Source organism: Rhipicephalus sanguineus, chromosome 3 (genome assembly GCF_013339695.2).
Source record: "Rhipicephalus sanguineus isolate Rsan-2018 chromosome 3, BIME_Rsan_1.4, whole genome shotgun sequence".
NCBI classification, from domain to species: Eukaryota; Metazoa; Arthropoda; class Arachnida; order Ixodida; family Ixodidae; genus Rhipicephalus; species Rhipicephalus sanguineus.
In genome coordinates, this window is record NC_051178.1 from 88,760,451 (window position 1) to 88,786,337 (window position 25,887).

At 48.4% G+C, this 25,887-nt stretch overlaps 1 protein-coding gene across 1 annotated transcript in view; it reads right to left on the reverse strand.

Moving 5' to 3' along the window:
• Positions 1-347: 347 nt before the first annotated feature.
• Positions 348-25,887, reverse strand: part of LOC119385010 (kelch-like protein 10) — a 219,584-nt gene continuing 194,044 nt past the window's right edge. Inside the window, exons 2-8 of the mRNA XM_037652587.2 lie at positions 18,862-19,152; positions 15,419-15,700; positions 13,626-13,818; positions 12,167-12,336; positions 10,446-10,554; positions 5,375-5,707; positions 348-692 (exon numbers count right to left, since the gene is read on the reverse strand). Of these exons, the coding sequence (XP_037508515.2) occupies positions 411-692; positions 5,375-5,707; positions 10,446-10,554; positions 12,167-12,336; positions 13,626-13,818; positions 15,419-15,700; positions 18,862-19,152 (1,660 nt within the window). The 3' untranslated portion in view covers positions 348-410. The remainder of the gene's footprint in view (positions 693-5,374; positions 5,708-10,445; positions 10,555-12,166; positions 12,337-13,625; positions 13,819-15,418; positions 15,701-18,861; positions 19,153-25,887) is intronic.

Here is a 25,887-nt window from a genome sequence, read left to right on the forward strand (position 1 = left end):
GTCTTGCACACGTTGCAGTGACCATCGTAGCCCTGTACACCACGCCGACAAGTATAGCGATGTTCGCAATGCAGCGATGGCCACAAATTTTCTGTGTGGTCGCACGGGCAGCAAAGAACTATTATTCCTAGTTGGATTTTTAACTGCCGCGTGTACATAATACAGCTCTTAGATCATATCAATTGACATTAAGCCACGGACAACGTGATAATGTTATGATTTACAGAAAACACGCCTGTTCCATGAACGAGACGCGCCTAATTTGACGGTACAGTCCTTTACGTGACTACGTGATCGTATTATTGGGACGCGCCTATAGCCATGGCAATATGCTGGCCTACGCGTCCGTCGACCATTAATTTTACGCTCCGTAGGGCCCACACTAACGCCGCGGTCCTCTTCCAGCATTTCTAGTCGTTCCTGTTGCTATCCCGCGTGTGGTGACCGGAGCGCTGCCTGAGGATCTCGAGCATCTTCTGGCGCTTCTCCTCCATCAGGTTGTCGCGGCGCTGGTGGACGTAGTCGCGGATGTTGGGCAGGCCGGAAATGACGCAGGCGGCAAGGGCCGACCGGGCCTCGGTCATGTCCGTGGCCTCGTACCACTGGTCGGTGACGGGGTCGTAGCACTCGGCGAGGTTTGTCGTGCTCTCGCCGTTGAAGCCGCCGATGGCGAACACGAGGTTGTCGATGACCTGTTGTACGAACAGAGTTCGAATCAGTTTAAGTGCGCTCTGGAATGTTCGAAAGAGTGGTGTGACGAACATGGACGAAAGAGAACAGACATCATCATCATCCTGACTACGCCCACTGCAGGGACAATTCTGCAGCGCAAGTTCCTTAACTCGATGGTGCCATACCATACGTCATTTGGTTGAAGTATGCATGTAAAATGTAGGCGGGACGCTCAAACAAACTTCAGTTGTTACAGCGCTTTTGTTTGTGGTTTATGTGCCTCTCTGTGTCCTTGTTTTTGAAGCGCGTCCGAAAATACCGTAGCCTCTCCCGTGTCCCACCAATCAACCCGGTCCTGTGCTTGCTGCGACCACGCTATCCCAGCAAACTACGAAATCTCATTTGCCCAACTAATGTGTGGTGGCAAATAGGGCTAGTTGGTTGTTTCTTTGCGCTGTTATGTTACGATCATGCCCACCTAACTTCCAGCCTCCCCATCGCGATGAATATTTTTAATTGTAATGTATCTTCATGGAAGTGAGACTATGTTCAAGTCAGTGTGACAACCGTAACTTTTACCGCAACCGAAAAGTGTTCACGGAGACCAAACATGCATTTCTCAGACGCACATGGACCTGCTCACACTGTTGGAAGTCGGTGCTGATCTTGTATGTATCCTTTTGTTGTTTCGCCAGTGTAACTGGTCATAAGGGCTAAACATATATCAGAGCGTCCGACAACGTAGTTCTCCGCTGCTGCCATACAAAGTTTTCATCTGTGAGTTATTAGATTGCCTCAGAAACAGCTGTATGCGGCCACTAGCGTTTGCAACATGTTCTCGTAGAAGACAGCCTCAAAAGATGTCGGCACCACCTCTGACCCGTTCTGCCACGTCTCGGTGTCGCTATAATGAAGGCTGAGTCACGTGATACGACAGAAATACTCTTAAAACGCTAGTTGATGGTGACTCACGCATTGCCAGGTCACTAACCACGTTGCGCGACTTTAGCATTTCCTGAATGCGTGTCGTTCGTGAGGGGTTTGTTGCCTTCAGTCGTTTTTTTAACGCCACTGATTGAGTAACAAGAGGTAAAACATAATGAGGAATCGTACAACAGAGGTTTCAGCTGAAGCCAACGTTTCGACAAGTGGACTTCTCTTCGTCAAAGCAGCAGCGAAGCTGTCTTGACGAGGACAAGCCCACATGTCCAAATGTTCGCTCCAGCGACATCCTCTGTTCTACGATTCCCCACCACTTCACGTATCAATCTTCCGCTGAACGTCTGTCGCGTATGAAATAACGTATTTTAAATGTGACTTATGCCTCAAAACCGGCGCATGCACGCGTCACGAGCAGACTTGCACACTTTCATTCATCAAAAGTGGCATTTCTGTTCATTTCATCTCTTTTGTCATTCGTACAGACTATCATATCCACTATATATGATGAGTCCATCTAAGGGTTCATAGCGAAGTTTCCATTGTTGAACCTCTGCGGTTCTTGCTGACCGTGCCTGCTGCTGTCTAACCGAATAGGTCATGCTTAAAAATAAACTGCAGCAGATCGAACAGTATCATACCTAACTTCCCTTATGCCACTTCCGGTCGGGCAAGTGACTTCCGGGTACGCACTGCAAGTTTCTCGACTCCATATTCCACTTAGGTCCATCGCGTTGACTTCCGCTTTCCGCTGTCTGTACTTCAATACCTTCCGATGCATAGTTACATAGCCTCGTTAACGAAAGCGTCTGAGACAAGCTCGGTCAAAAATAATCATCGAGACTAGGGACCTATTACCCCATTCGGAAAAATTGACGGAAGAGGCCCAGGAAGTGTCGTGCACATTAGAACATTGGGTAAATGGCGAAGATTAGAAGGAGCTTTGCCGTATCCACATTCAAACAGTTCGTATGGGTATGCTGCAACATTGAAGTGCGGAGCACTTTAGGAGCTGGAGCTGTCGTCTCATTTCGTGACGCTGAAAGTACAATATTAGCCCAGAAGAGGGCGCTAAAGGTGAAGTCAATATCAAAATAGGTCAAAAGGCGGCGCTGCAGATCAAGCCCACACCAAAATAAGTGAGACGACGGCGCTACAAGACAAGTCAATAGCAAAATAGGTCAAGAGTGCGCGCCACTGTATCACAAACGAAGGTTTCCTTTCTCGCCATGAACACCGAGCAGGCTGCATGTTTGGAACGTTAGCGCGCGCTTGACGTGAACGCCAGCGTCGTCGAAGGGCTAATTCGTCTGTCCGAGCGAGAGAAGCGATAGCGAAACGCCAACGCCGGGAGTTAGACGCAGAGATACATAAGAGAAAAGTGGAAGCAAAACTCCAGCGAATTCGAGGTAACCCTCCGCTTCGGAAGACTCAGACGCAAGCCAAGTACCAACCAAGAGAAGCGGACATGCAGCTTCAACTCGGACAAACACAAGCCGAGCGTCAACAGAGGCAGGCGAATCCTCAGCACTGCTCCTCAGTTTGTACAGTTTTCACGCTGTGGAACTGGCGCGAGTTTTTTTTATCTTTGTCACATAACCAGGTGAACACCACCAAACATGTTCTAGAGCAGGGGTCGGCAATCTTTTGAGGCGGAGGGCCGAGTTGCAGCAAGCCGGGGCCGCACGGCAAATATTTGCGGTGTGTGTATGTGCGTAAGAGGGCGGGGAAGACTTGCAGGCAAGTAATTATATTTCCTCATGATTCGCATGGTACTTCGGACAGAGGCGTGGTGACTGAGTATAGTTTCTTAGATTTTACGAAAGCATTTGACAAAGGGGGTTAACCAGCAGCTGCTGTTACTAAAATTACAATCCTTAGGCATTGACTATTTGTTGTTTGCTTGGATAAAAGAATTTCTAACCCCACGCAGTTTGTTTCCGCTAACGATACTGACTCTTCTGAAATACCTGTGCGTTCCGGTGCGCCACACCGTTCTGTTCAGGGCCCACTACTATTCTTATTTTACATCAATTATTTGTCTAACAAAACTTTTCCTATTTGCCTTTTTGCAGATAACTGCGTTATTTACCGCAATGAAACCGATGACTTTCATTCCGAAGCCGCTCAATATGACCTCAATCACATTTTGCGTTCCTGCTATGTCTGGAAAATGGAACTTAACACTTCTAAACGTAAAAGAATGAAAGTTTCTCGTAACCACACGCATTCATCTAACTACTCATATTCTTTGAATTCAATCCCGCTCGAATACGTCAGGTCATATAAGTACCTTGGTGTCAACATTACTAACACCCTGTCCAGGTCCGATCACATTGACTATGCACTAACTAAGTATAATCACACGCTAGGCTACATAAAACTTAACTTTCCTCTTGCACCATCATCATTAAAGAAACAGTTATTTATCAGTTATTAACGCGTGTGTTAGAATGCGCTTGATTCATATGGGATCCCGGCCAAATAACATTAATAAACAAGCTAGAGGGAGTTAAAAATCGCTTGGCACGTTACGTCCTATCAAATTGTCATGGAACATCCAGTGTATCTGCCATGAAAGTCACCCTTAACCTTACGCCACTTGCCCCACGCAGAAAGCTAGCACGCCTTTGTATCTTTCACAAAATATATCATCACAATCACATTTTAAAATCGCGTTTAATACAGCCTGCATCATTCATATCATATCGTTTAGATCACAGCAACAAAGTACACATCCCTCGTAGCTTCATGGTAACGTACTCCGATTTCTTTCTTCTGAAAATGTTCCGCGACTGGAATCACCTGTCTGCATCAGTCGTCAATATTACTAACCCTGGCACATTGCGAAATGTAATAAATACGTCACTTTGATTTCATTTCATGCTTACGTGATACCGCGACTTCTCTTTTCTATGCTTTTGGTTTCCTGTGTATGTATGGTGGTTTTCTGTTAAATATGCCTTCTTGTATTATTTTATTTTATTTTAACCATTTCCTGTATTGATTGTATTTCAGATGTCTTAGTTGGAATGTTATCTTCTGTTGTTTTTTTCCTTTGCCCCTCCCCTCTACAATACTGTAAATCCCTGAGGGTACAATAAATAAATAAATAAATAAATAAATAAAATAAAGAAAGCGACAAATTTGGCGATTTGACAATAATGCTATAATAAATCGGAATAGAAACCATGTTTATTTTAGCAGGCCCATCACAATGTTGCAATCTTTAAGCATAGATTACACCCAAGTAAAAAAACTCTTTAAATGCGAGTATTGGTGTTGAACATTGCTAGCGAACTCGCGAATGTCTATATCAAGGTTGCTCACCGCAAGAGGCAGAAAGTCGTGGATTCATCGCTTAGTCGAGAGGTGTTCATCGGTTAGAATGGGGGGGGGGGAGGGATTTGACGTCGCACCGGGGGCCGCATAATACTGCCCTGCGAGCCGCAGGTTGCCGACCCCTGATCTAGAGCAATCCGCGACCGATGCTCGGTACAAACAACATACGTACAGGTTCGTTATTCGACTTCAAATATCCCGAATACGTCGCGAAGAAAACTATGAAATATAAGAATGATAACGTCACCTAACGAAAATTTTCTCCCAATCCAGCGGGTGCCGCGTTACCGGGTTCTTGATTTATTTATAAGACGTGGCCTTGTACGCACCATTAAATAAAGAGCAAGCCACTCTTCTACAAGAGCCAAGCGGCGTCGCAGGGTAGCAAGCGAAGCGCGCTGCTTCAATTCCGCGCACTCACGGCAACGGCGAAGTTGCTCCTCGGCGAGTTCATGTTGGGCAGTGTCACCCAGATGTTGGTCTCCGGGTTGTACTTCTCCGCCGAACACAGCCTCGAGGACCCGTTAAAACCACCGACGGCATAAATGCAGTCGCGGAATCCGATGCAGCCGACGCCGCTTCGACGGAACCGCATGGTCGCGATTATGGTCCACTGGCCTGGCCCCGGGTCGTACCTCTCGGCCGAGCTGAGGCACTCGCTGCCGCTGAAGCCGCCCGTCACGTACACGTAGCCGCCGTGCGTGGTGGCGCACGCGTCGCTGCGTTGCATGTGCATGGGCGCAATCATGGTCCACTGCGAGCCAGGCAACACAGCCCGGTACCAAGAAATCGAGCTTAAAGGGGTACCTACACGAAACATTTTAGTTGTGACTTTTTTGCGTAAGATAAAGGCCAAGCCTTCAAGAGCTTAGAACATCTACTGGTAAGCGTGAATCTACATTAAAAAAATTACACCATATCACTCTAAAGCGGACCATGAGGCGATGCGAACCCGGAGCACTTTCACGATCGCGTTCCGTTGACGTTCGTTGGGCATGCTACCGACCTCGCGTCTTGGAACGCGAAGAGGAATGCTACGCGCGCCGTGTCTTCCCTCTAGCCTGGCCGTTAATTCTCGCAGGGTGAGCGGGGAACGCGAGGGGGGAGCGTAGGAGAGGAGAGGAGGGGGAGGGGACGCGCATGCGCGGGCGCTCATCGCGGCTGTTGCGCAGGAGAGAATGAGGCGCGCGAGAGGGGGGAGCGTAGCAGAGGAGATAGGAAGAGGAGGAGGAGGATGCACCTGCGCAGTAAGGGTGGCAACGCCCCACACCACCACCACCACCGGATTGAACTCAGTCATAAGATGCTTCGCATCTAAACGTAATTACAGTAGGTTTTGAAAAGCTAGTTTCGGTTCGTACTATACCCTGTCGTCACAGCACGGCATGCGCTTCTCGTCACGTGCTTGCGCAAGCTATCGCTAGAGTGTACTTGAACAGGGGAGTGCTCGGTACGGACACAGCACCAACGTATAGAAAGTGAAGTCCAAACAGGGTCAATCCGCCTGTGAGGCTGCGATCCGTAGTCTGCAATGTGTCGTCGTCTCAAAAAGTAGCGTAAACTGTGAAATCTGATTTCGACTCTCGTATTCGGAATATCTTGGAGGCCATACTTTACGTTTTTGTTCAATCCCGGGCGGTGGCGCTGCAAATAACTGCGCTCACTGTCAAATGTCTCCTATTTTACTTTACACCTTGCGTGACTTTTGGAAGCAGCACGTAGCAACAGAAGCTAGCTTTAAGAAACAAAGAAAACTATTACAGCTATACAAGGTGACACTAAGAATGAAGCCTCACCATGTACAGCTACGATTCAAACCCGGGCCTTTTGAGTGGGAAGCGGGTATTCTATCCCTGCACCACTTCGGCGGAGCCGCGCGCAACTCTTAAACGATGACACATTGCAGATTACCGATAGCAGCGCCGCTATCGGATTGATCCTGTTTGGGCTTCACTTTTCGAAGCTCGTTCCGAGCACTCCCCTGTTCTAGTACACTCTACCATCGTGATGTTTTTACACCGCTCTGCTCCGTGACTCCGTTGGTGACGCACAAGCGGCCATTTTGAATGTTTTAGTGCCTGACGACATCACAACAATCCATACTGAGGCGTGAAGTCACCAGAATTGACACCTTCACACTTGCTCAGAGCCGTCTATGCATACAGAAGATTTGCAGGGTGTATTGTTTTTTTTTTTCAGAGAATACATTTTTTGTAAAAAGGTGGTTGATCCCTCCGGTATAGGAATCGGAATAACACGAACGTAAAGCGTGCCCTTACAGAAGTAACTGCGTGTTTACTGTACATTGATATAAGAGAGTTTGCACAATGTATATTGATGTCTGGCGGCTATAGCACCGTTTAACGTGGATGCACCCACTTTGATTATTGGTGGTACATCTCCATCCCGACGACTAACGTCCATGTTGAATGATTACGCAAAGCCTTGTGGTAGCTGTAGTAGTTAATGGTGAAAGCGTAATTAGAAAACGAGGTGTGATAGCCAGAAGAGCGGCGCATATTGGACGCAGAACTTGGTCGCCATCCCGCGGCATGTTAAAATGTGATTGAACACCACGACCGGACTAGAGGGAAACGCAAAGCGCGTCGTGTCACCCCCCGGCCGCGATTTTTCTCAGGGTGAGCGCGTGAGCGGGGAACGCGGTCTAACAGCCAGGTGAGGCAGGCGCGCGTCGCAGAGCTATTTTTGGTTTGGATTAGCGTGATGCTATGAGCGAGGCCGACGCTTTTACGACGCTTGGGGTATAAGGTCGCCACCTCGCGGTGTGTTCAGGCATTGACAAAATTGAACTTCTATTGAAAACGCGCCGAATGGGACGGACGTGTAACGCTTTGCAGGCGCTACTGGCGGAGGCCACAGTAATGACGAATTACTTTATTTTACCGCTCCCAGAGGGCAACAGCACCCCGCCGACCGAGAGAGTGGCAAATATAAAAGGCGCGTTTGTAAAGTCTGCAGAGTCTGTTACCGTGATGCAGTGGATAGCGTGCCCGGCATCTGTTGCGGACCGAGCGGTCTTGGGTTCGATGCCCGTTGACGGAGCCTTTTTTTCTTTGACATCTGATCGTGTAAGCTTTTTCGACGTCATTTCCGTGACGGAAATACGTCACTGAACTCTTGGTGGAACCCGACATAAAACACTTTCGTGTTAAAATGCTATGACAGTCAGGCCCCTGTCGTCTTTGCAGGCGAACTCTATGCTGAGGCGGAAAAACTTTGCCGCACCTAAAGTTGCATTGAAATTAGTAAATAAAAGAATGCTCCTCAGTTGGCTTTTTAGTGATTAACTTCAGGGCAGTAGTTTATATGAAAGAGTTGTAGCGTGTGGCAGTTATGGCATGCCCATTAAAAAAAACGTAGAAAAACGCACGCAGTTCGAGATAATAATCACCAAAATTGGAAACCTCGATCGAGGCGAAACCAAAACCGAGTGCGAGTGCACCGGGCGCGCAGGAATTCCGGCAGCCCTGTTACGGCATACCGGAAACTCACGTGACGATTTTCGAAAAAAAGGCGCGTCGCCGCAGAATATAGACAGGAAAAACGGGAAATCGTCTTAAATGCCCAAATGGACCGCTTATACTTTGCGTTTGGGGTGTAGTGCTTATCTGTTTGTTTCGCGCTGTACCCAAGGAAACCGCAATTTCCAGTTTTTATTTCACTGCACAGCTTAAATATAGGCAGCAGCCACTGCGGCGCTGCTTCTAGAAGACGAACGAACGAGTTGTTTGCCCTTCTTTCGAGTTTACAAAAAAAAAACATATATTGTTGATTCAATATCGTTGATTGTTATCTCGAATTACCGGTGCTTTTCTGCGATCTGTAAAATGTGGGCGTGACATTTTAGAACTCTTCAATATAAAGAACGGCCTTCAAGTTAATCATTTAAAAAGTTAATTAGCGAGTTTTTCTCAATTACTCATCTTAGTTTCACTTTAGGGTTGGTAAGGTATTTCCGCCTCGCCATAGAGTTCGTTTCCGAAGATGACAGGATGACAGAGGCCTAACTGTCACAGCATTTTAGAAAAAAATCTCTGTTGGCCGCCCAAAAAAGACACCCCGTATATGGTAAACTCACTTTCGAAAAAACGTACTTTAATCGGTGTTTGTTGGAATATACTTATACGACACAATAAAGATTGCGAGGAAACTGCGGAGAGTGATCGTCGATACAGGCAAATAGCCCGACGCTTCGAAACTTCGCTGTATTAAATTATTCGTGTACATGACGGTGTTTATATGTTGCAGGTGAGGGAAGGAGGGGGTATTTAACTAACGTTCGTTTTATTGTATTATTTCTACATCACGGATTTCTTAATTTGAATAGTAGACAGCACGTGCTGCTCGGACATGTGTAACAATTTACTTTTGTCTCGAAGAGCTGTAAAAATCTTGCGTTCGCCGAACGCGAAAGCTTGTGCACCGACTGAATAAATGAGAGCGTCATGCCTTCTCAGGGGTCGGCTTCCTTTGCTACGACACAGGCTGCAGGATGGGCACCAGTGTCACTAGTGTCACACCACTATTGTAGTGTGTAGTGTCCCACTGGCGCTGCGACTCTACACACGTAAGGAGGATGTGTCACTAGTGTCAGCGGACCATTGTCACGTTGTCTTTAAGCCAAGGTGGTGCCTTGGAACAATTTCACCTCGCGAAATATGAACATGCTTCTGTGTCACCTGGAGGGGTTGGTGTCTATCACAGGGTGGCGCAGTTATCGCTTATTAGATGTGAAGCATCTTATAGCGGAGTTCAAACCGGTGGTGGTGGTGTGCGGCGTGATCACCCTTGCTGCGCACGCGTAAACCCTTTCCACTCCCCTCCCCCTCTCCACTTCCTCTCTTCCCTCCCCCTCTCCACTCCCCCCTCTTCCCTCCCCCTCTCCACTCCTCTTCTGAAACGCGGACTCGACATGCCGAAATTCTCTCCTGCGCAACGCCGCGATGAGCGCCAGCGCATGCGCGTTCCCTCCCCCTCTCTCTCCTCTCCTACACTGCCCCCGTCTCGCGCGCCTGTCGACCGCGTTCCCCGCTCGCCCTGTGAGAATTCACGGCCAGGCTAGAGGGAAGACACGACGAGCGTAGCGTTCCTCTTCGCGTTCCACGACGCGAGGTCGTTAGCATGCTTAGCGAACGCCAACGGAACGCGATCGTGCAAGTGCTCCGGCTTCGCATCGCCTCATGGTCCCCCCCTTTTCCAAAAAATAATAAACTCCCACCGCACTCAGCCCCTCCCCCTACATTATCTACTTGTAGTACAAAATAAAGCTCTATTTCACCACGTCTTCAGAAAATGACCCCGCCTTTAGAATTTCGCACTACATCTTTACAGGTTCTCAACGTCTGGATCAACGGTGAGTCATTCCGTTGGAGATATCAGAGCAAAAATGAATATGTATATCCTTGGCAAAATAGTTGGGATTGTACTGTGCAGGCACATATGTGTTAAGGTTCGAAAAACAGCTGAAGTACCTGGTTTGTACGGTGGTCAAACTTCTCCGCCGTGTTTTGTCTGTGCCGACCGTCGTACCCGCCCATGGCATAGATGATTTCGTCCAGCACGGCCACGCTGACGTAGCACCTATGCAGGGTCATGCGGGTTTGACCTTATTAATGACACGAACAACGACTGCCTTCCAAGCATTTCCAGTCGAGAACTTACTTCCGGCCTTTGGAAAACTCAGTAAAAGGCTTCAAAAAGTAAACTCTTACAAAATCAGCCGTTCTGGTTCAAGTTAACAGTTATATTGGATAGGTAAAATATTGGAGCACGCGGTTACTTAAAGTAAGGGCCTACATACTGTAAGGGTAAATAATGAACATTAATTAGACGATATCACTGAAAAAGCGGACGGTTTTATTATGAGCAACTCGCATCGCTGCGACACCTGGCGGATCACATCTAAGTACCACGCGCTTCTTTCTACGTGGCCTCAAAGATCCGCCTACGCAGCGCGACGACAAAGTGGTCGCAGCGCGACCACTTCCTCTGACGTCGGCTGGTAACCACTGGGCCATCGTCGCTGTTAACCATCTCACGTAATACGCCGAAACCGCCGCCCTCTCAGCCGCTACAGCGCGCGATGTTGCCTCCTTCCTGCTCTACCGATTTATACTGCGTCACGGTTCCCCCAGGAGCTTCTCAGCGATCAAGGTCCTGTCGTCTTGTCGGAAGTCTTCGAAGCCATTCTCAAAGAGTGCCATGTTGTTCACCGCGAAACTACTGCTTACAAACCGCAGGCGACTGGCCTCACTGAACGCTTTAACGTACGCTCGTCGCTAGGCTCTCAATGTACGTCGCCGCCGATCACACATATTGGGATGCCATTCTGCCCTTCGTCACCTACGTCTAAAATGAGTGTGCACATATTTCTGCCGCAGCCGGGCTTCCAGAAGAGTGTCGCGAGCTTGGCCAGAAATTTACAATGCATGAACAGGAGCAGCAGAACAGCATTCGCGGTGACACCACCACTTCTGCGCGCCCGTTCCTCCCTGGAGCGCTAGTACGGCTGTCACTCTCGACCACTGCAACTAGGCTCTCTTCGAACTACTGCCCAAATACGAAGGCACCTGCCGTGTTGTCCAACGCACATCTCCTGTCAACTACCTGACCAAACCCATGAAATCATCTTCGGACGTACTCTGTCAAAGGGGCAAAATTGTCAGCGTGGAGAGCCTCAAGGCCTACCATGACTTGCTCATAGTGACAAGCTGTTAGGTCGTCGGCCGGCTCACTTTTCGTGCCCGTGGTAATTGTAGTGAAGCCTTGGAACTGTGTAATGGTTTGCCCTCTGCAGCGCCTCCTACTGGGTCGTCTTCTTCGACTCCTTTCTGACAGAACGCCGATCGAGCTGGGAGTCCGTGCTCTGCCTTAACTGCCGCCATTACACATTGTCGCCGAGTGCCGATCGCCGAGTCAAATAAACGCTTTACACAGCGATTATATTGTAGACCTTAATCTCACTTCTCGCGAACCTCATAAGAATACCGCTTTTCACTATTTCATATGTCAATCTGTATGCGATTTCCAAAGATACAGAGCTGCAGACAACAGACAAAAAATTAAGGCAACCAGCACAGGTGCTTGTCCTTGCACCCTTATATCTTTTTGCCCATTGTGATATGCCGCGCTGCCTTTGGCACACTGCTTCAACATGGGTGTCATTGTAAAGGTACAAACGAGTCTACCGCACCTCTTGACGTGCATGGGCGTCACAGAGCGCCACTCCTTCGTGTGAGCGTTGAAGCATCGCACACTGCTGAAGTAGTCTTCGCCGTTGAATCCTCCGATGACGTAGATCTCGTAGCCGACCACTGCGCACTTGTGGTATGCGCGGGGTCCTAGAGGGTCGGCGATGTCTACCTGCACAAGCGCAGAAAACGTTATATAAAACACGACTCACTCGCTAGGTCGGTCCCAGGTGGACGAACTCGCGCGCTCGCCTCTACATATACCTCTGCTTGTAGGCTTACGTGACTTTATTGTCATGTATTCAGCTTTTCTCGGCACATTGTTACATGCGGCGCATCCAAGCGCCTATACAAGAAACTGCAAACACTGCCTGGACGTGTGTACCACATAGTGTGGGAATGCAAGAAATATCCTAGAACTCCTCAAGACCCACCGCCAATCGATGACCAGTGGTCTTGATAGGCTTTGCTGACTAGTCAAGACCACAAAGACCGCCTTATGCTAGAAACCATAACAGAGGACCATGCTTTCCTGGAATTAGGAAACCAGCCATCCACAGTAGGCACAAAATCCTCTTTTGTTTTCTACGTTGTGTCGGAGCAGCTTTGAAGCGGCCGTCAGTAGAGCCGGTACTCTCCCAATGGCAACAGTTATCCTGACCCATATAAAACATTGCTGCTAATAATGATCGCATTAAAACTAAGTGAATGAAAGGATGCTGAAGTAGTTTATGTTAGCGCCACCATATTGAAGGAAAACCCAAATTGAATGTTAGGAAATCAACCAGACGCGCTTTCAATTTGTTCACCTGCTCCAAAAAAGGACTAATTTGACATAACGAAAACTCGAATATCATAAAATATCTTAACGGTGCTGCCGTGTTGGCTATACGAGCATCTACAGCAGGCAAACCTATTTAGCCAGCCCTCGTTATGACGTGTGTCACGCTGTACTGATATACTTCAGTGCTACGTTCAGGCTTCGTGCCGCGGCCGGTCGCTCAGCAGTCGTGGTTCGCTCGCTCTACTGGGCTTCGCCGTGCTAAAAGGTAGTGCGTCATATGCTACAGATGATTACTCTGCTCTAGCACGTGAATTACTGTTCACCTCCTCATGGCTCATGATGACCGCGCTCGCTGAGAACGTCGGCAAACATGCACGCAACGGCTTTCCGCCGGATTGCGAATACCCAGCGCTAGCGAAATTTTAACGCATTTTGACGCTGTGAGGTCGGTAGCAGAAGTGAGATGTTGCCATCCACTCTCCTTTCGATAGCTATTCCGCCCACAGCGTGTTCGTGTGAACGTGTGATGTCACAGTATCAAATGTACAGCTATGGAATTTTGGAAGCAGCGAGGTAATAGAGGGAAACTGTGCGACACATCTGCTGCGGTAAACGCTTCATTCGTGTGGCGCGTGTGCGCTAAAAAAGACGGGCATACAATTTATGGGCGAACGCACGTCAATCCATCGGTCGGCCTTCGTGTCGTAGGTCTCGACGAAGGCCGTCGGCCCACCGCCCATCCAGCCGCCAATCACGAACATCATCTCGTGCGGAATGCGTGGCCGGGCGAACAGGGGCGTTGGCACCTCCTCGTTGTGCACCATGACGTCCAGATCGTAGAGGAAACGCAGCGTCTCTATGACCAGGGGCCTGCGCATGCGCGAACAAGTTCTCGTGATTTCATGGTTTCTTGCAAAACTCCCAAGGAGGTAGTATGACAACCACAATGTTCATTAGCCATGGCATCTATGACTAGTAATTGTACTTATCAAATATTCGTATTTATGGCTCCAAATATTATTCCGATGTTATTTGTTACGCTTTATGCTTATTGCTTTCCGAGTTAGCATAGCTTCCCTAAAAAACGACAAGGCCGTAATAGGTATATGTTCACGTGCGTATTGGCGTAATGTTTCGAATCTTTGTTTATATAATGCAATATCTTCGTGTCCGCCATGCAGGTCGCGCTGCCACAACGCAAAATTGTTCGATTACAAAATAGGCGGAAAATTTGGCGAAACAGAAGACGAAGAAGAGATGACAACGGAGCTCTCGACAACTAAATGATTTGACGAAGACAAATCTGCTGTCGAAACGTTGGCTCCGGCAACATTCTGTGTTTTGCGCTTTTTGATCCTTCAGTGACAGAAGCGCAGCAAAACCTTGGCCCAAGCACTCAGGTTTATCGGCGCAAGGTGCACGAAGGCCATTTGAAAGCATATGGGGAAGCAGATATGAAAAAGAACTGCTTAACGAGCCATCTGCGAAGTTGCCAAAATCTGCAATTCTTTTAGAGTATTCTGAAAAAAAAAGAAAAAAGAAAGAAACGCTTTCAACAACCGATTACAACGCGAAACCACAAAGGGGGTCTACTCGACGTCCTGAGATGGTACGTCTTTGTAGAGCGCCGCCAAGCACAAGACCGTGTCGTGAAGCTTCGCTCTAATCCTAGCTGAAGTACTGCGTGGAAAAATCAATGCGCATGTAATCTTCCTAGCACTTACGAGAAACCAACGAACTTACTCGCGAGAAAATATTTTATTCACAGCGTGGCCGGTTTTCGTCGACCGCTTGCTCTGTGGCGTGGCGACTAAACGGGGGTTTGTATCAACGGCGAAACCAATTATAAACAAGTGTTATGGTAAAGTTCGGGTATGTAAAATTGCCCGGTATCTCGAACTATTGGCGGTGCACAAGTCTTCTTGTTGGAACAAGGTTCAACACTGCCGGAGGTTCGTCTTCACCTTCGCGGTGACCGACTACGCTTGCTGGAAGGTTATTCTGCAAGACTCAACTGAATGGTTTGTTCACACTCACCACAAACAGTTGAGTGTAAGAGTCCGCTAAGCCGACTGCATGGAGCTCGAGAGCTGGTTAGCCGGCAACAATGCTCACCGCAGGATATATGGTCTTAGCCCCTGAGCACACGCTGAAATGAACGATACATCTTGTGTTCTGCCACAGAATACCGCCGCACATGTCAGAGGCTTAGGTGCATGGCAGAAGAGTTGTGATATGGGTCAGTCGATACATATTCTTGCGGCTTGAGGCCCAGATCACAGCTCCTCTGCAATGCGCTTCTTCTCCGCTTGGTGCCGATCACTGTGTTTGCAACGTATTTCCTCTGGGCGTCGTTTTTTCGCAGGTTCCAATCCTCAAAACTTAGATCCACCGAACCTAAGTGTACATGAGAGGCACTGGGCTAACACCGTAACAGCCGTGAGATCGTAAGGCGCGTGGAAGGACGTACTTGCAAGCCTCGTCCTCGGCCACGTATTTGCACGCCTTGATCTTCTCGACGAAGAAGTCCGTATCCACGAGTCCCGTGCGAACGCACTTGAACAGGCGGGAGATGTACTGCTTCCTGTTGTCGCGGTCGAAGTCGATCCAGCGAATCACGGCTTTCCACACGGTCTCCTCCTTGATGACGTTCAGGTTCTCGTCCGACATTATGGCCTCCAGCTCGCCTACCTCCAGGTGGAGCAGCTCCTCACTTCGCTCGGCCACTTCGATGAAGTTCTGCATCAGATAACTGGCAGCGCGATCACAGATGACCTTCGCTATAAAGCAGGACGCATCTTTGTGCGTCCAACATCCTTCAAACAGTCCACTCATGTATATGATAGCGTGTCATTCGGATCAGCTACAAGTGGTCGCGAAGGCCCGAGATGTACCCCGAGTACGAAGTATCCTGGTATGCGGACGTCCCACCGAAGCTTCTTTCGCAAATAAAGATGCTTACTCTCTCTCTCTATCTCTCTCTCTGAATGGCAAATATTAGAATCGTTATGGCGATACAAATAACGTTGATGTGCGTAACTGAGAACTTAAGTATACCGTAGTTCACCACGACAGCAAGTCCGCAGGTTAGGTGTCCTAAGCATGTCGTTGTTCTATATGTAGTCGTGGGTGCTCTCACACTATAAAGAGAATTCCAGCAAAATACGCGTTAACTAAGAAGCCAAGCTTCAACGATACCTCGATTTGGGTGAGTTCGGTTACCTTTACACTGTACACAATAAGCGGAAATGATGAAGACGAAAGTGAAAACGAATAAACGCCAGGACGTCGGGGAAAGCGCCGCACAGTCACAGTGAAAGCTGGAAAAGCGGCATTTCTAGAGCCCGTTGTACACTCTCTTGTGGCTACTAATACAAGTACAGTAAGAACGGGCTCACTACGCTACAAATAATATTTTTTTGAAGTTTGTTAGAGCCCACCACGACATTATGCGTCATTCTGCGGAGAAGCGTGGTACCATCTGTAAGGAATTATGCGCACTTTCTTGATGCGGCGTTTGATGACGATCAAGAATTATGGCTGACCCCTTTGTAATGGGTTGCAAGCTTTAAACACCCCACTAATTATGTGATTCACATTGTGTGACACCCGGTCGGTATTTAACTCTCCCACCACGCTTTATAACATGCGTTAACGTGAGAAAGAGACAGAGAGAGGCGATTAACTTTATTGAGACCCTTAGGAAATGGATCATGGGAGCCTTATGGCCTTCCTTGGCAACCAATAGAAGTGCACTTGCGAGGAACCCACTACGCTATAAATCATCGTAATTTTTGCGCAGTAGAGAAGCAGCCACTATGCAATTTTTCGTCAATCTGCGGAGAACCTTGGTGCCGGCTAAACACCTGTACGGCATTATGTGCTCTTTGCTGATGCTGTGGCTGATGACGATGAAGAATTATGGTAGAGCCTTTTGTAATAGTTTGCAAGCATTCAACAACCCACTCGCTTCGCAATTCGCATTGTGTGACGCCTGGTTAGAGGTCTCGCGTTGTGTGACGCATGGTTGTTATTTTACTCTTCTACCACACCACATTACATATGTTATTGTGGTTCCTTCCCGATATAGAGCCTGCATAGGGCCTTTTTGCAAAGCAGTTCCAAGCACCGGCGTGGCTCTGAGGTAGAATGCTGGGCTCCCACGCAAAGGGCCCAGGTTCGAACCTCGTACAATCCTGGATATTTTTCTTATTTCGTGTTTGTGTTATTTTGCGCGATAGTGGTTACGGACACCGGTGGCGGCGGAGGCGGCGGACAACTACGGCACGAAAAATGGCCCTTGTTGTGGTCTCATAACAGCATTCGCTGTAAAAGATGGTTGATCCGCGTGTCACAGAAATCGGTATAACACGAAAGTGAAACGTGTCGTCACAGGAGTAATTGATTGCTTTACTGCGTTGGCATATCAGAGCTTTTATAATCTCTATAGTTGTTTGGCAGATGTGGCGCCGCCTGATGTGGACGCACTCACGTTGACGCCTAGTGGCACATACCTATACCGACGACTAACGCCAATGATCATGATTTAACCCTTGCGGTAGCTGACGTTATACGTGGACACCGCATATGGCAAATCCCGCGCAAATATGGCATCAACAAGCACATAATGAACACTGATACTCGATATGCACTCCTCCAAAGCGCCGAGAAACGCAAAAGGAAACGGTACGCGCGTTGCGTCTTCCCTCTAGCCCGGCAATTAATTCTCACATGGCGAGCTGGAAACGCGGTGAGCTATTTTTCGATATGAATGGATGCTTCGGAGAGCTTTTTGCCGATATGGATGGATTCTATGAGCGAAGCATGGGCTAAAGCAAGGCATCATCTCGCGGTGTGTTAAACGAAATTACACTTCTATTGGAAACGCGCCGAATGGGACGGTCGCAGCAACGGCGCGTTTTGTAGCGTTAGCTAAACTTGCCTAGCCGGACCCGATTTCACGTGGATCCTCATGAGCCGTGCTGCGCATGCGCGAGGATCAGTGATGTCACACAGCTGGCTCACTGGAGCCGGCTTCTCACGCGCTCTCCACCAACGCCGCTAGCGCTTCGCCGCTGCTGGTCTGCGCTTTCGGGAGGAGTGGCGCCGTAGCCGCGGCAGACACACTGGTGCCGGCGCGCGCGACGCGCCGCTGCCAGTCTGTGCATTCCAGAGGAGTGGCGTCGTAGCCATGGCAGCCACACTGGCGCGCGCGCAGCTATTCGCCTTCGCTGTGCAGTCGCCGTCTGACACTGCGCTGGAGCCACTTGATAGCGCCTCTGACTGGCGTTTGCAGGTGGGTAACGCCATGGAAAAGGAGAGCGCAAATGCTGCTCAACGGCGCAGAAAAGCCGAGAAGCGTATCTCATCGGATCCCGAAGTAGTTGTTTGGCATTTAGCGGTTCAGCGTACAAAGAATGAATAGAAGAAGGCTATTATTCCTAGACAATATGGAAAGCTAAGAATATTCAGCTGAACCTTTGCTAAGGTTACGTATATTTTCTTTTCTTTTAGAGCCTGGTGGAACACATGTCATCACCCGTTATAAAGGGGACGCTCAAAGCATCCATCTAGCCATTCATGCAAGAGCACTTTAAGAGGAAAGTGTGAAAGAACATGCGCGTTCATGTAGCCTCCGTTATGTGTTTGGCGGTAAATCAATGGGCTAAACGCCCGCCAGCCATCGTCGCGGACCGAGAGGTCATGGGTTCCACTCCTGTCAACGGAACTTTTTCTTATAGTTTTTATTTCTTTGCCATTCGATGGCGTTCATTTTACTGACGTATGTCCGTGACGGAAATACGCCACGCAAATCTTGATGGACCCCGGCATAGAGCACTTTCGTGTTAAAACAGGCCAATGGTAGAGGGCAGTTACGAAAGAGAAGTTTTGTGAATTCGGCCTCTGACTCACTTGTAAGCTTTCGTAGCGAGGTCGGAACAGTTGTACAGCTTGGCGACGTTGTGTATGGAGATGCAGTTTTCGGGAGTCATGATTGAGACAAGGAAGTCACAGCAGTCCTTGATTATTCCCATGACGCAGAGGTAGTCAGCGGCCTCCAGCAGGCTCTCGACGTTGTCGCAGCCCACCCACGTAATGCGCTTGTACGCGAACTCCACGATGATGGCCATGGTCTGCTTCAGAACTCCGGGAACCAAAACTTCGCAACGGCCTGCCTTGTTCTTACGACAACCGAACAGTGCCCTGCGGAGACGGAGTATGCCAGTCATGGCAAATGGTCAGGCATAAGCGCTGGACGTGCAGCTACAAAGGCAAATATGGCGTCTAGCCAGATCATTTTGCTAGAGCGTCCAGCGAAAGTCGTCTCTACAGCTCCCTTGAACTGGCGAATACAAAAGAAAATTACAGGTTCCCTTATGCATTCACTTAGAAAGACTCGAAGGTGAAATCCATCTTCTCTATCTTCTTAGCCAACGTATTGATGCTGCTCCGCTACCCACTGAAAGCTTTCCGCACCTAACGTCGTTTTGTGCTGCCTCCAGGACTGCAGGCGTTCCAAGCTTTATGCACCTCACTTAGTTTTTCACTACCTCTGTGATCGGTCCACCTTTGACCTAGCGACTATGTCATGTGATGCGTCATTATGTGACGTCACGCGATGTGACGTAACTGTGACCTCATGACATCATATGGTAACGTCATCACGTAAGGATGATTTTTACATCGCATGTGCTGGCGCCGACGCCGCCGGACGATGGTCAATTTTCGCGTTCGATGAGGCATCTAAAGCTTTCGGCTTAATGTAAACAACGGGGACACAGGAAGGGAACACACACATCGCTTCCTGCGTCCCCGTTGTTTACTCGCGCTGTGTGGTTCATCATGCTTAACCAACACGCCCAAGTTCACTCCAGAACAACTAGCTTTGCTAACGTCTTTAAAAATAGCCCCGCCATGGTGGTCTAGTGGTTATGGCGCTCGGCGGCTATTCGAAGGTCGCGGGACCGAATCCCGGCAGCGGCGGCTCCATTTTCGATGGAGACGAAAATGTTTGAGGCCTGCGTGATTAGATTTGGGTGCACGTTAAAAAACCCCAGGTGGTCGAAATTTCCGGAGCCCTCCACTACAGCGTCTCTCATAATCATATCGCGGTTTTGGGACGTTAAACCTCAGATATTATTTTATATTACAATATGTCGACTTTCTATGTGCCATCCTCCACCCCTATGCAGTAATGGCATTACGGCGTTGCAGGAATTTTGTAAATGAATAAACTAAAGCCAAGGCGCCCCTTCGTGTTCGATGAGAGCTGACAGTCATTTCGATCGGCTGGTGTATCGTTCCCTTTTTCTTTTTCGGGAATGCGTTTGTTTTATTGACTGTTTAGCCATGCGGAAAGATCCACATAAAATTTCCTCTCATTTTTGTCAAGCGCTCGGTAGAGGTTCACTGTGTAATTGTATACTGACTTCATGTTTTAATGCATTAAACACCTGCGGTCCATGTCCGTAGCTTTGAATTACGCTTTGGAAATTAATGTTGAGCGCACAGTTAGTCCTCTTGATTACTCTTGACTTTCTTATTGTATCACTACTTGATGCGCTGACACCAGCTGCTAGTCCTGTAAAATTTTCGAAAGAAACAGATTGACATTCCAGACGACAAGAAACGCGCCTTACAGGCAGAGGTTTGCGCAAGCGGAATTGCTCAGCGCGTTCGAGCGTGATCACGCCTTGTTAATGCGTTGCGGCCCGTTTTCTATACCATCTGCTGATCTCCGGCGCTCCTGAAAAACCCTATGATTACTTCTACTGCAAGCGTTTGGATGCTAGGGTGCAATGAGGCGGAGTTGTAAGCGTGTGACACATTGTCACTGACCTACTCCGCCCTGCGACAAACGCGTTAATACTGTCGCTGAAGTTTCACGGATCAACTTGTTCACTTCTTTAGCATGCACCAATTTACCGAGGCAAACAAGTTGTATGCCATCGTGCAAAAAGTGTGCGGTAGATCTCGGAGCCGTTGCCCATTTTATTGTAGATTTTTTTTTCAATCCCTCGCACAACTAACTGTGCGGTGATTACATAAACAATTATCCGTCGCATAAAATGAGACTCAAGCATATCCTTACCACCAGCTTTCGAGAAAAGCAACACTAAGTAACGCAGGCCGTCGTACTTTTAGAGATAACGGCAATAAACGGCGCAGTGCGCTTCAAATCCACACATGCAACGTCAAAATAAGCTTCTGTTTGTTTGACTGTTTGTTTTTACTTTCGCAACTTTGCTACATGGCGCTACAACCAAACTTTGCCACGAACTACCAACGAGCCTACGTTGACGCCCGTGTTACGTTTTTTTTTTTTTTTTTTGGCATGACAGACACGAGAACAGGGCCACTTTCCCAACGAAAATAGGGATGTTGCCTATGGCATGCAAGTAAAGTAGCCTGCGGAGTTCGTAAACACGTAAGTCTCTAATAGCACTCAGACTAGTACGTCCCTGAACTGTCTTCGGGTTTAACAACGCTATCACCATCTTGCAAAACATGTAGGTTATATGTACTGGCCTCAACGTGAGGCATTGCTTCAGATGTGGCATTTACGACGACGCTCTGAACAGCCAAGGTTGCCCACCTGAAGTACTCGCTGCAGCTGGCCATGATGACCTTATGGACCGCGAACTCTCCTCCGTCGTCCGTCTTGAGCAGGCCGTCGCAGAGTGTGCCCGCGCGTCGCATGTCCCACATGGCCTGTCGCACCTCGGGCATCAAATCATCTCCGGCCATGGCGAGGGAAATTTTGACTAAGCCGCCCTTGATCGGTGCTCTTGTCTGGCGTCACTCGTGGCCCCGGAGGGTCTCACGCGGAAGGGACACCTCGCGGGACACCTCGCGGCCGCCGCGCCAGCAGCCTGCCCACTGCAGCTACCCCGGACGACGACGACGACGACGACGATGATTGAATTGAATGTGAATATTTGTTTTCATGCGTAGTGGATGTAGGGTGGTGGGAGTACAAGCTGCACTCAAGCAGCTTGGCTTGTTCCCATTAATTGAAAAGAAATGGGTCAGAAGTAGTGGCAAATAAATGAAAAATAAAAAGCATGATATACTGAAACTGACCATGTGAATGAGTACAAGAGCAGAAATCTGAATTACACATGACCTAACTGTAAACAGGATACTGCAGTTATCATGGGAAAACATCACAGGCTAGAAGCGAATACGTATATTTATGGGTGCACATGGGTTACGAAAATGTAGGAGTTTGTTGCCTAGGAGGGTGCATTTCAAAGAACAACAATATTACATCTACCGAGGTCATAATTTCTATTTTGACACCAATGCTACCAAGAGAATTTAACATTTTGGGAAATACACTGCGTAGTAATGGTCATCATACTCTGCGCGTGATCGAGGTATTAACTAGAGATTGTGCTAGCGTGTATTATACCTATTCTCTGAAGGTTGTAGGTTGGCTAAATCAGATATTATGATGATGGTGATGTTGATTCCCCAATATGACACCATGACATTCAATAGGTGAGCTCAGCTGTGAAACCAAGTTCCGGCGAGTCGTGGATACTTAGGATACTTAGCCGTGGATACTTAGTGGCTAAGGTGGCGGATTGCTAACGCCGACGTCCGAGAACCGACGACGGCGGCAGTATTTGGGTGCGGGCGAAATGCAGTAAGACCCGTACGCTTAGAATTAGATTTATGTTAAAGTAACCCCAGGTGGTCATAATTAACTCGGAACCCCCTACTATGAGGAGCCTTATAGTATTATGGTTTTGGAACTTACAACCCCGAATATTATTATTAACCCAACTTGGGGTGTTTCCAAATATTTACAATTTCCTCGTGCATTTCTTTGTATATACTTTCCTCGCCCTTCAATTTAGTTGTCAATCCTCTGTAGTGGGTTGTACCATTTCACTGTGGAACATTCAAGCCATTTTACCGACTATGACGCTTCGCGTGGGAAGATTTCATCGCAAGCCTGCCTTAGCTCCATTTTTCCGTACATAAATGTGGGCTAGAGCCAAAGCTGCATTCGACACAGCTTGTCAATACTGAAAAACGTTCGCCCTTGCTTGCTTAGCGTTAGAGATTATTAAGGAGAAAGCCTGCGATGCCTCGTCAGACACGTTGAGCAACCGTCGGCGTCAACGCGAGTGATGCAAAAAATTATCCTCATGTGATAACATCACCTTCTCACGCCATTGTGACGCCACAGATTGCCAAATTGTTGACATCACCATGCCTTCCTAATGTCGACACAATGACATCACATTATGTAGCCATCACATCACTTTGTTAAAGGCGCCCTGCAACACCTTTCTTAGTTATATTGGAATAGTCTCATTATTGACGTATGACTCTTCACGAGTCATATGCCGCAAAAATTTTTCGAATCTGTCAAGTCTAAGTGGTGTTACCAAATTATAGAGATCACGTTCCGCAGCTTTCTCCCTCAACTCAACGCCGCGAGCGCGCGGAAAGCTAGGCAGCGAGTCGAAGGAGGGAGCGCAGAGGAGCGAGGCTCCGCCCAAGAGCGCCGGCGGAGTTTTTTTCTTCATTTTTTTCTCTCTGACGTCTGGGCGCAACCACGTGGTCTGTGCCGCCACTTCCGGTCGGCTTGCGTCGTTCTCGTCGAGCGGAGCCGATCGCACTGTGTATCGCGCGTGCTTGAAAACTGCGCGTCGGTTTGGTAATGTTGGGTGTGCACCTCGAACGCCGTAGTGTTTTCATCGCTCTGCCAACCATGGAAGCAAACCTGCGCGCTCGTTTGGAACGAATGACAGCTGAGATCGGTTTCGGCCCATACTCCGATACACCGCCTCGTAAGACGGCACTGGCAGACGACCCCGAAGCGCCGCCATTACCGGACGCCAGCATTGTTATCGGAGACACGCTGCGCTCGTGCCTCGGTCGGTCGTGAGAACGTGCCGACGATGCAGTTCTCATCTGACGACGCAACGCTCGAACGGCTGCCACTCTCAACGGCAACCGGCGATGGTCAAAAGCACTGAAATATTCACGTTTTCGGCACTGCGCATGGCGAAGAAAACGGAACCACGCAACTACGAGCAGACGAGCTGTCGGTGAGACCGGAAGTGCTAATATTAATGTTTGTTCGGTGTTTTTAACGCGATAACAGAATATAAACATACATATTATCTACTTATTGAACTCAAAATTAACAACGAAAATAATAATGACGGTGTTATCGTGATTATAACATCAGCCAATGGTGGAACTGCCGACAATCGCGTCATATTTTGCGGACTAATACATCATTTGTCGAGAGAAGAGGGAGCGATTTTCAGCTGACTTTGAGAATTTATTGTAAATTCTAGGCCGTGCGCATCGCTATAATATTTGGCTCGCGTGTTCTCGGGAGCCTCGACTACCGATCGGCAGCGCTTTTTGAGCATGCTCGAAAAGTGTTGCAGGGCCCCTTTAATGCTTGTCGGTGTGCTGGTTGGTTTCGAAACATTGTAACAAAAAAAAAAAAAAAACAGTGCAAGGAGCCAGATAACGAAGGGGCACACACACGGGCGTTGTGTGTGTGCCCACACACTTCTGTTTCTGCAGCAGCAACGATGGCCATGCATGAAACAAATAATTGCAACAATGAAAGGCAGCATTTAAATCTGGCAACATGAAATGAGAAGTCATCTCGATAAAAGATCATATTGCCATAACCGAAGCGGCTGATCGCCGATGAGTCCAAGACCGAAAGAGCATGAATTATTGCAGACAGCGATTATTGGAAATTATTCGGTCGGCGAACCTTCGAGGGTCGCATTTTACAGCGATAGTTGTTATGAGATCCCAATAGCAGCCGATTCTGGTGTTGTAGTTGTGCGCCGCCGCCTGTGTCCATAACCACAATCGCACAAAAGGAGAAAGAATATCGAGTGGGATTCGAACCCGGGCCCACTGCGAGGCAGTCGTGTGTTATACCACAGAGTCCCGCCGGTGCTTCAAACTCCTTCGCAAGAAGACTCTATACGGGGGTCATGTCGGGCAAGGAATCCTGTTAACAGATGTAATAAAGCGCAGAAGAAGGGCAAATTAACAGCCAGGCGTCACGCAATGCGATTTCCGTAACGAGTGGATGGCCTAAAGCTTCCCACAAAGGTCTCAACAATTCTTCATCCTCATCAGTAACAGCATCATCAAAGAGCAGATAATGCCTACCAACAGAGGTGTAGCGGGTACCTCGCTTCTCCGCACAATCATGAATAACGGCGTAGTGGGCGCTTCCCTAGTTCACAAAAATTTTGACGATTTTTGGCGTAGTGAGTACCCTGTAGCTGTAGATGTCCTAGTCGCCCCAGCCAGCCAGGCAGCCGCTGGAGAGCTTCCTTTGGTGGAGCCAATTAGGCAGTGTTAAAGGCTAGGTAGTACCATGATGCAGCGACATGGTCGTAGGAGACACGTTTTCTGAATGTGCCACAAAGAGCGATCAGCTACGCCTAGGCGGCGACGCAACAGGAAGGGCTATACGGCCCCAGAACACATTGGCCTCGACTTTCTCAGTAGCTCAACTTCTCGCAAAACGTTTAACCAAGGAATGAGTACAGGGATTACGTCTGAAGCGCCGAACAACATACGAGGACGTTGTAATATGGGGCTGGAAACACCTCCACAGCTCTCGCTGCCATGTCCACATCAAATGAGTCAATCGTTCAATCCTAACACAAAAAACGTCGCGTGTTAATACTGCTGAAGTATTCGATGCGCAGAAACTGACGCGTCCGATAAACACGTCCTGTAAAACTGACACTACCTGTAAAACCACCACTAAGGTGCTCACTTGTGCATCTGTTGACTGAAGAATGGCGCAACGGAGCAGAACAGGGAACAATATTATTCTACGGCAAGAAATACTCGCGAACAAGCATGTCATTTCTTTAATGCGCAAAGTAGCGTGCCTGCTGAAGCATTAGGCTTTTATATTACACT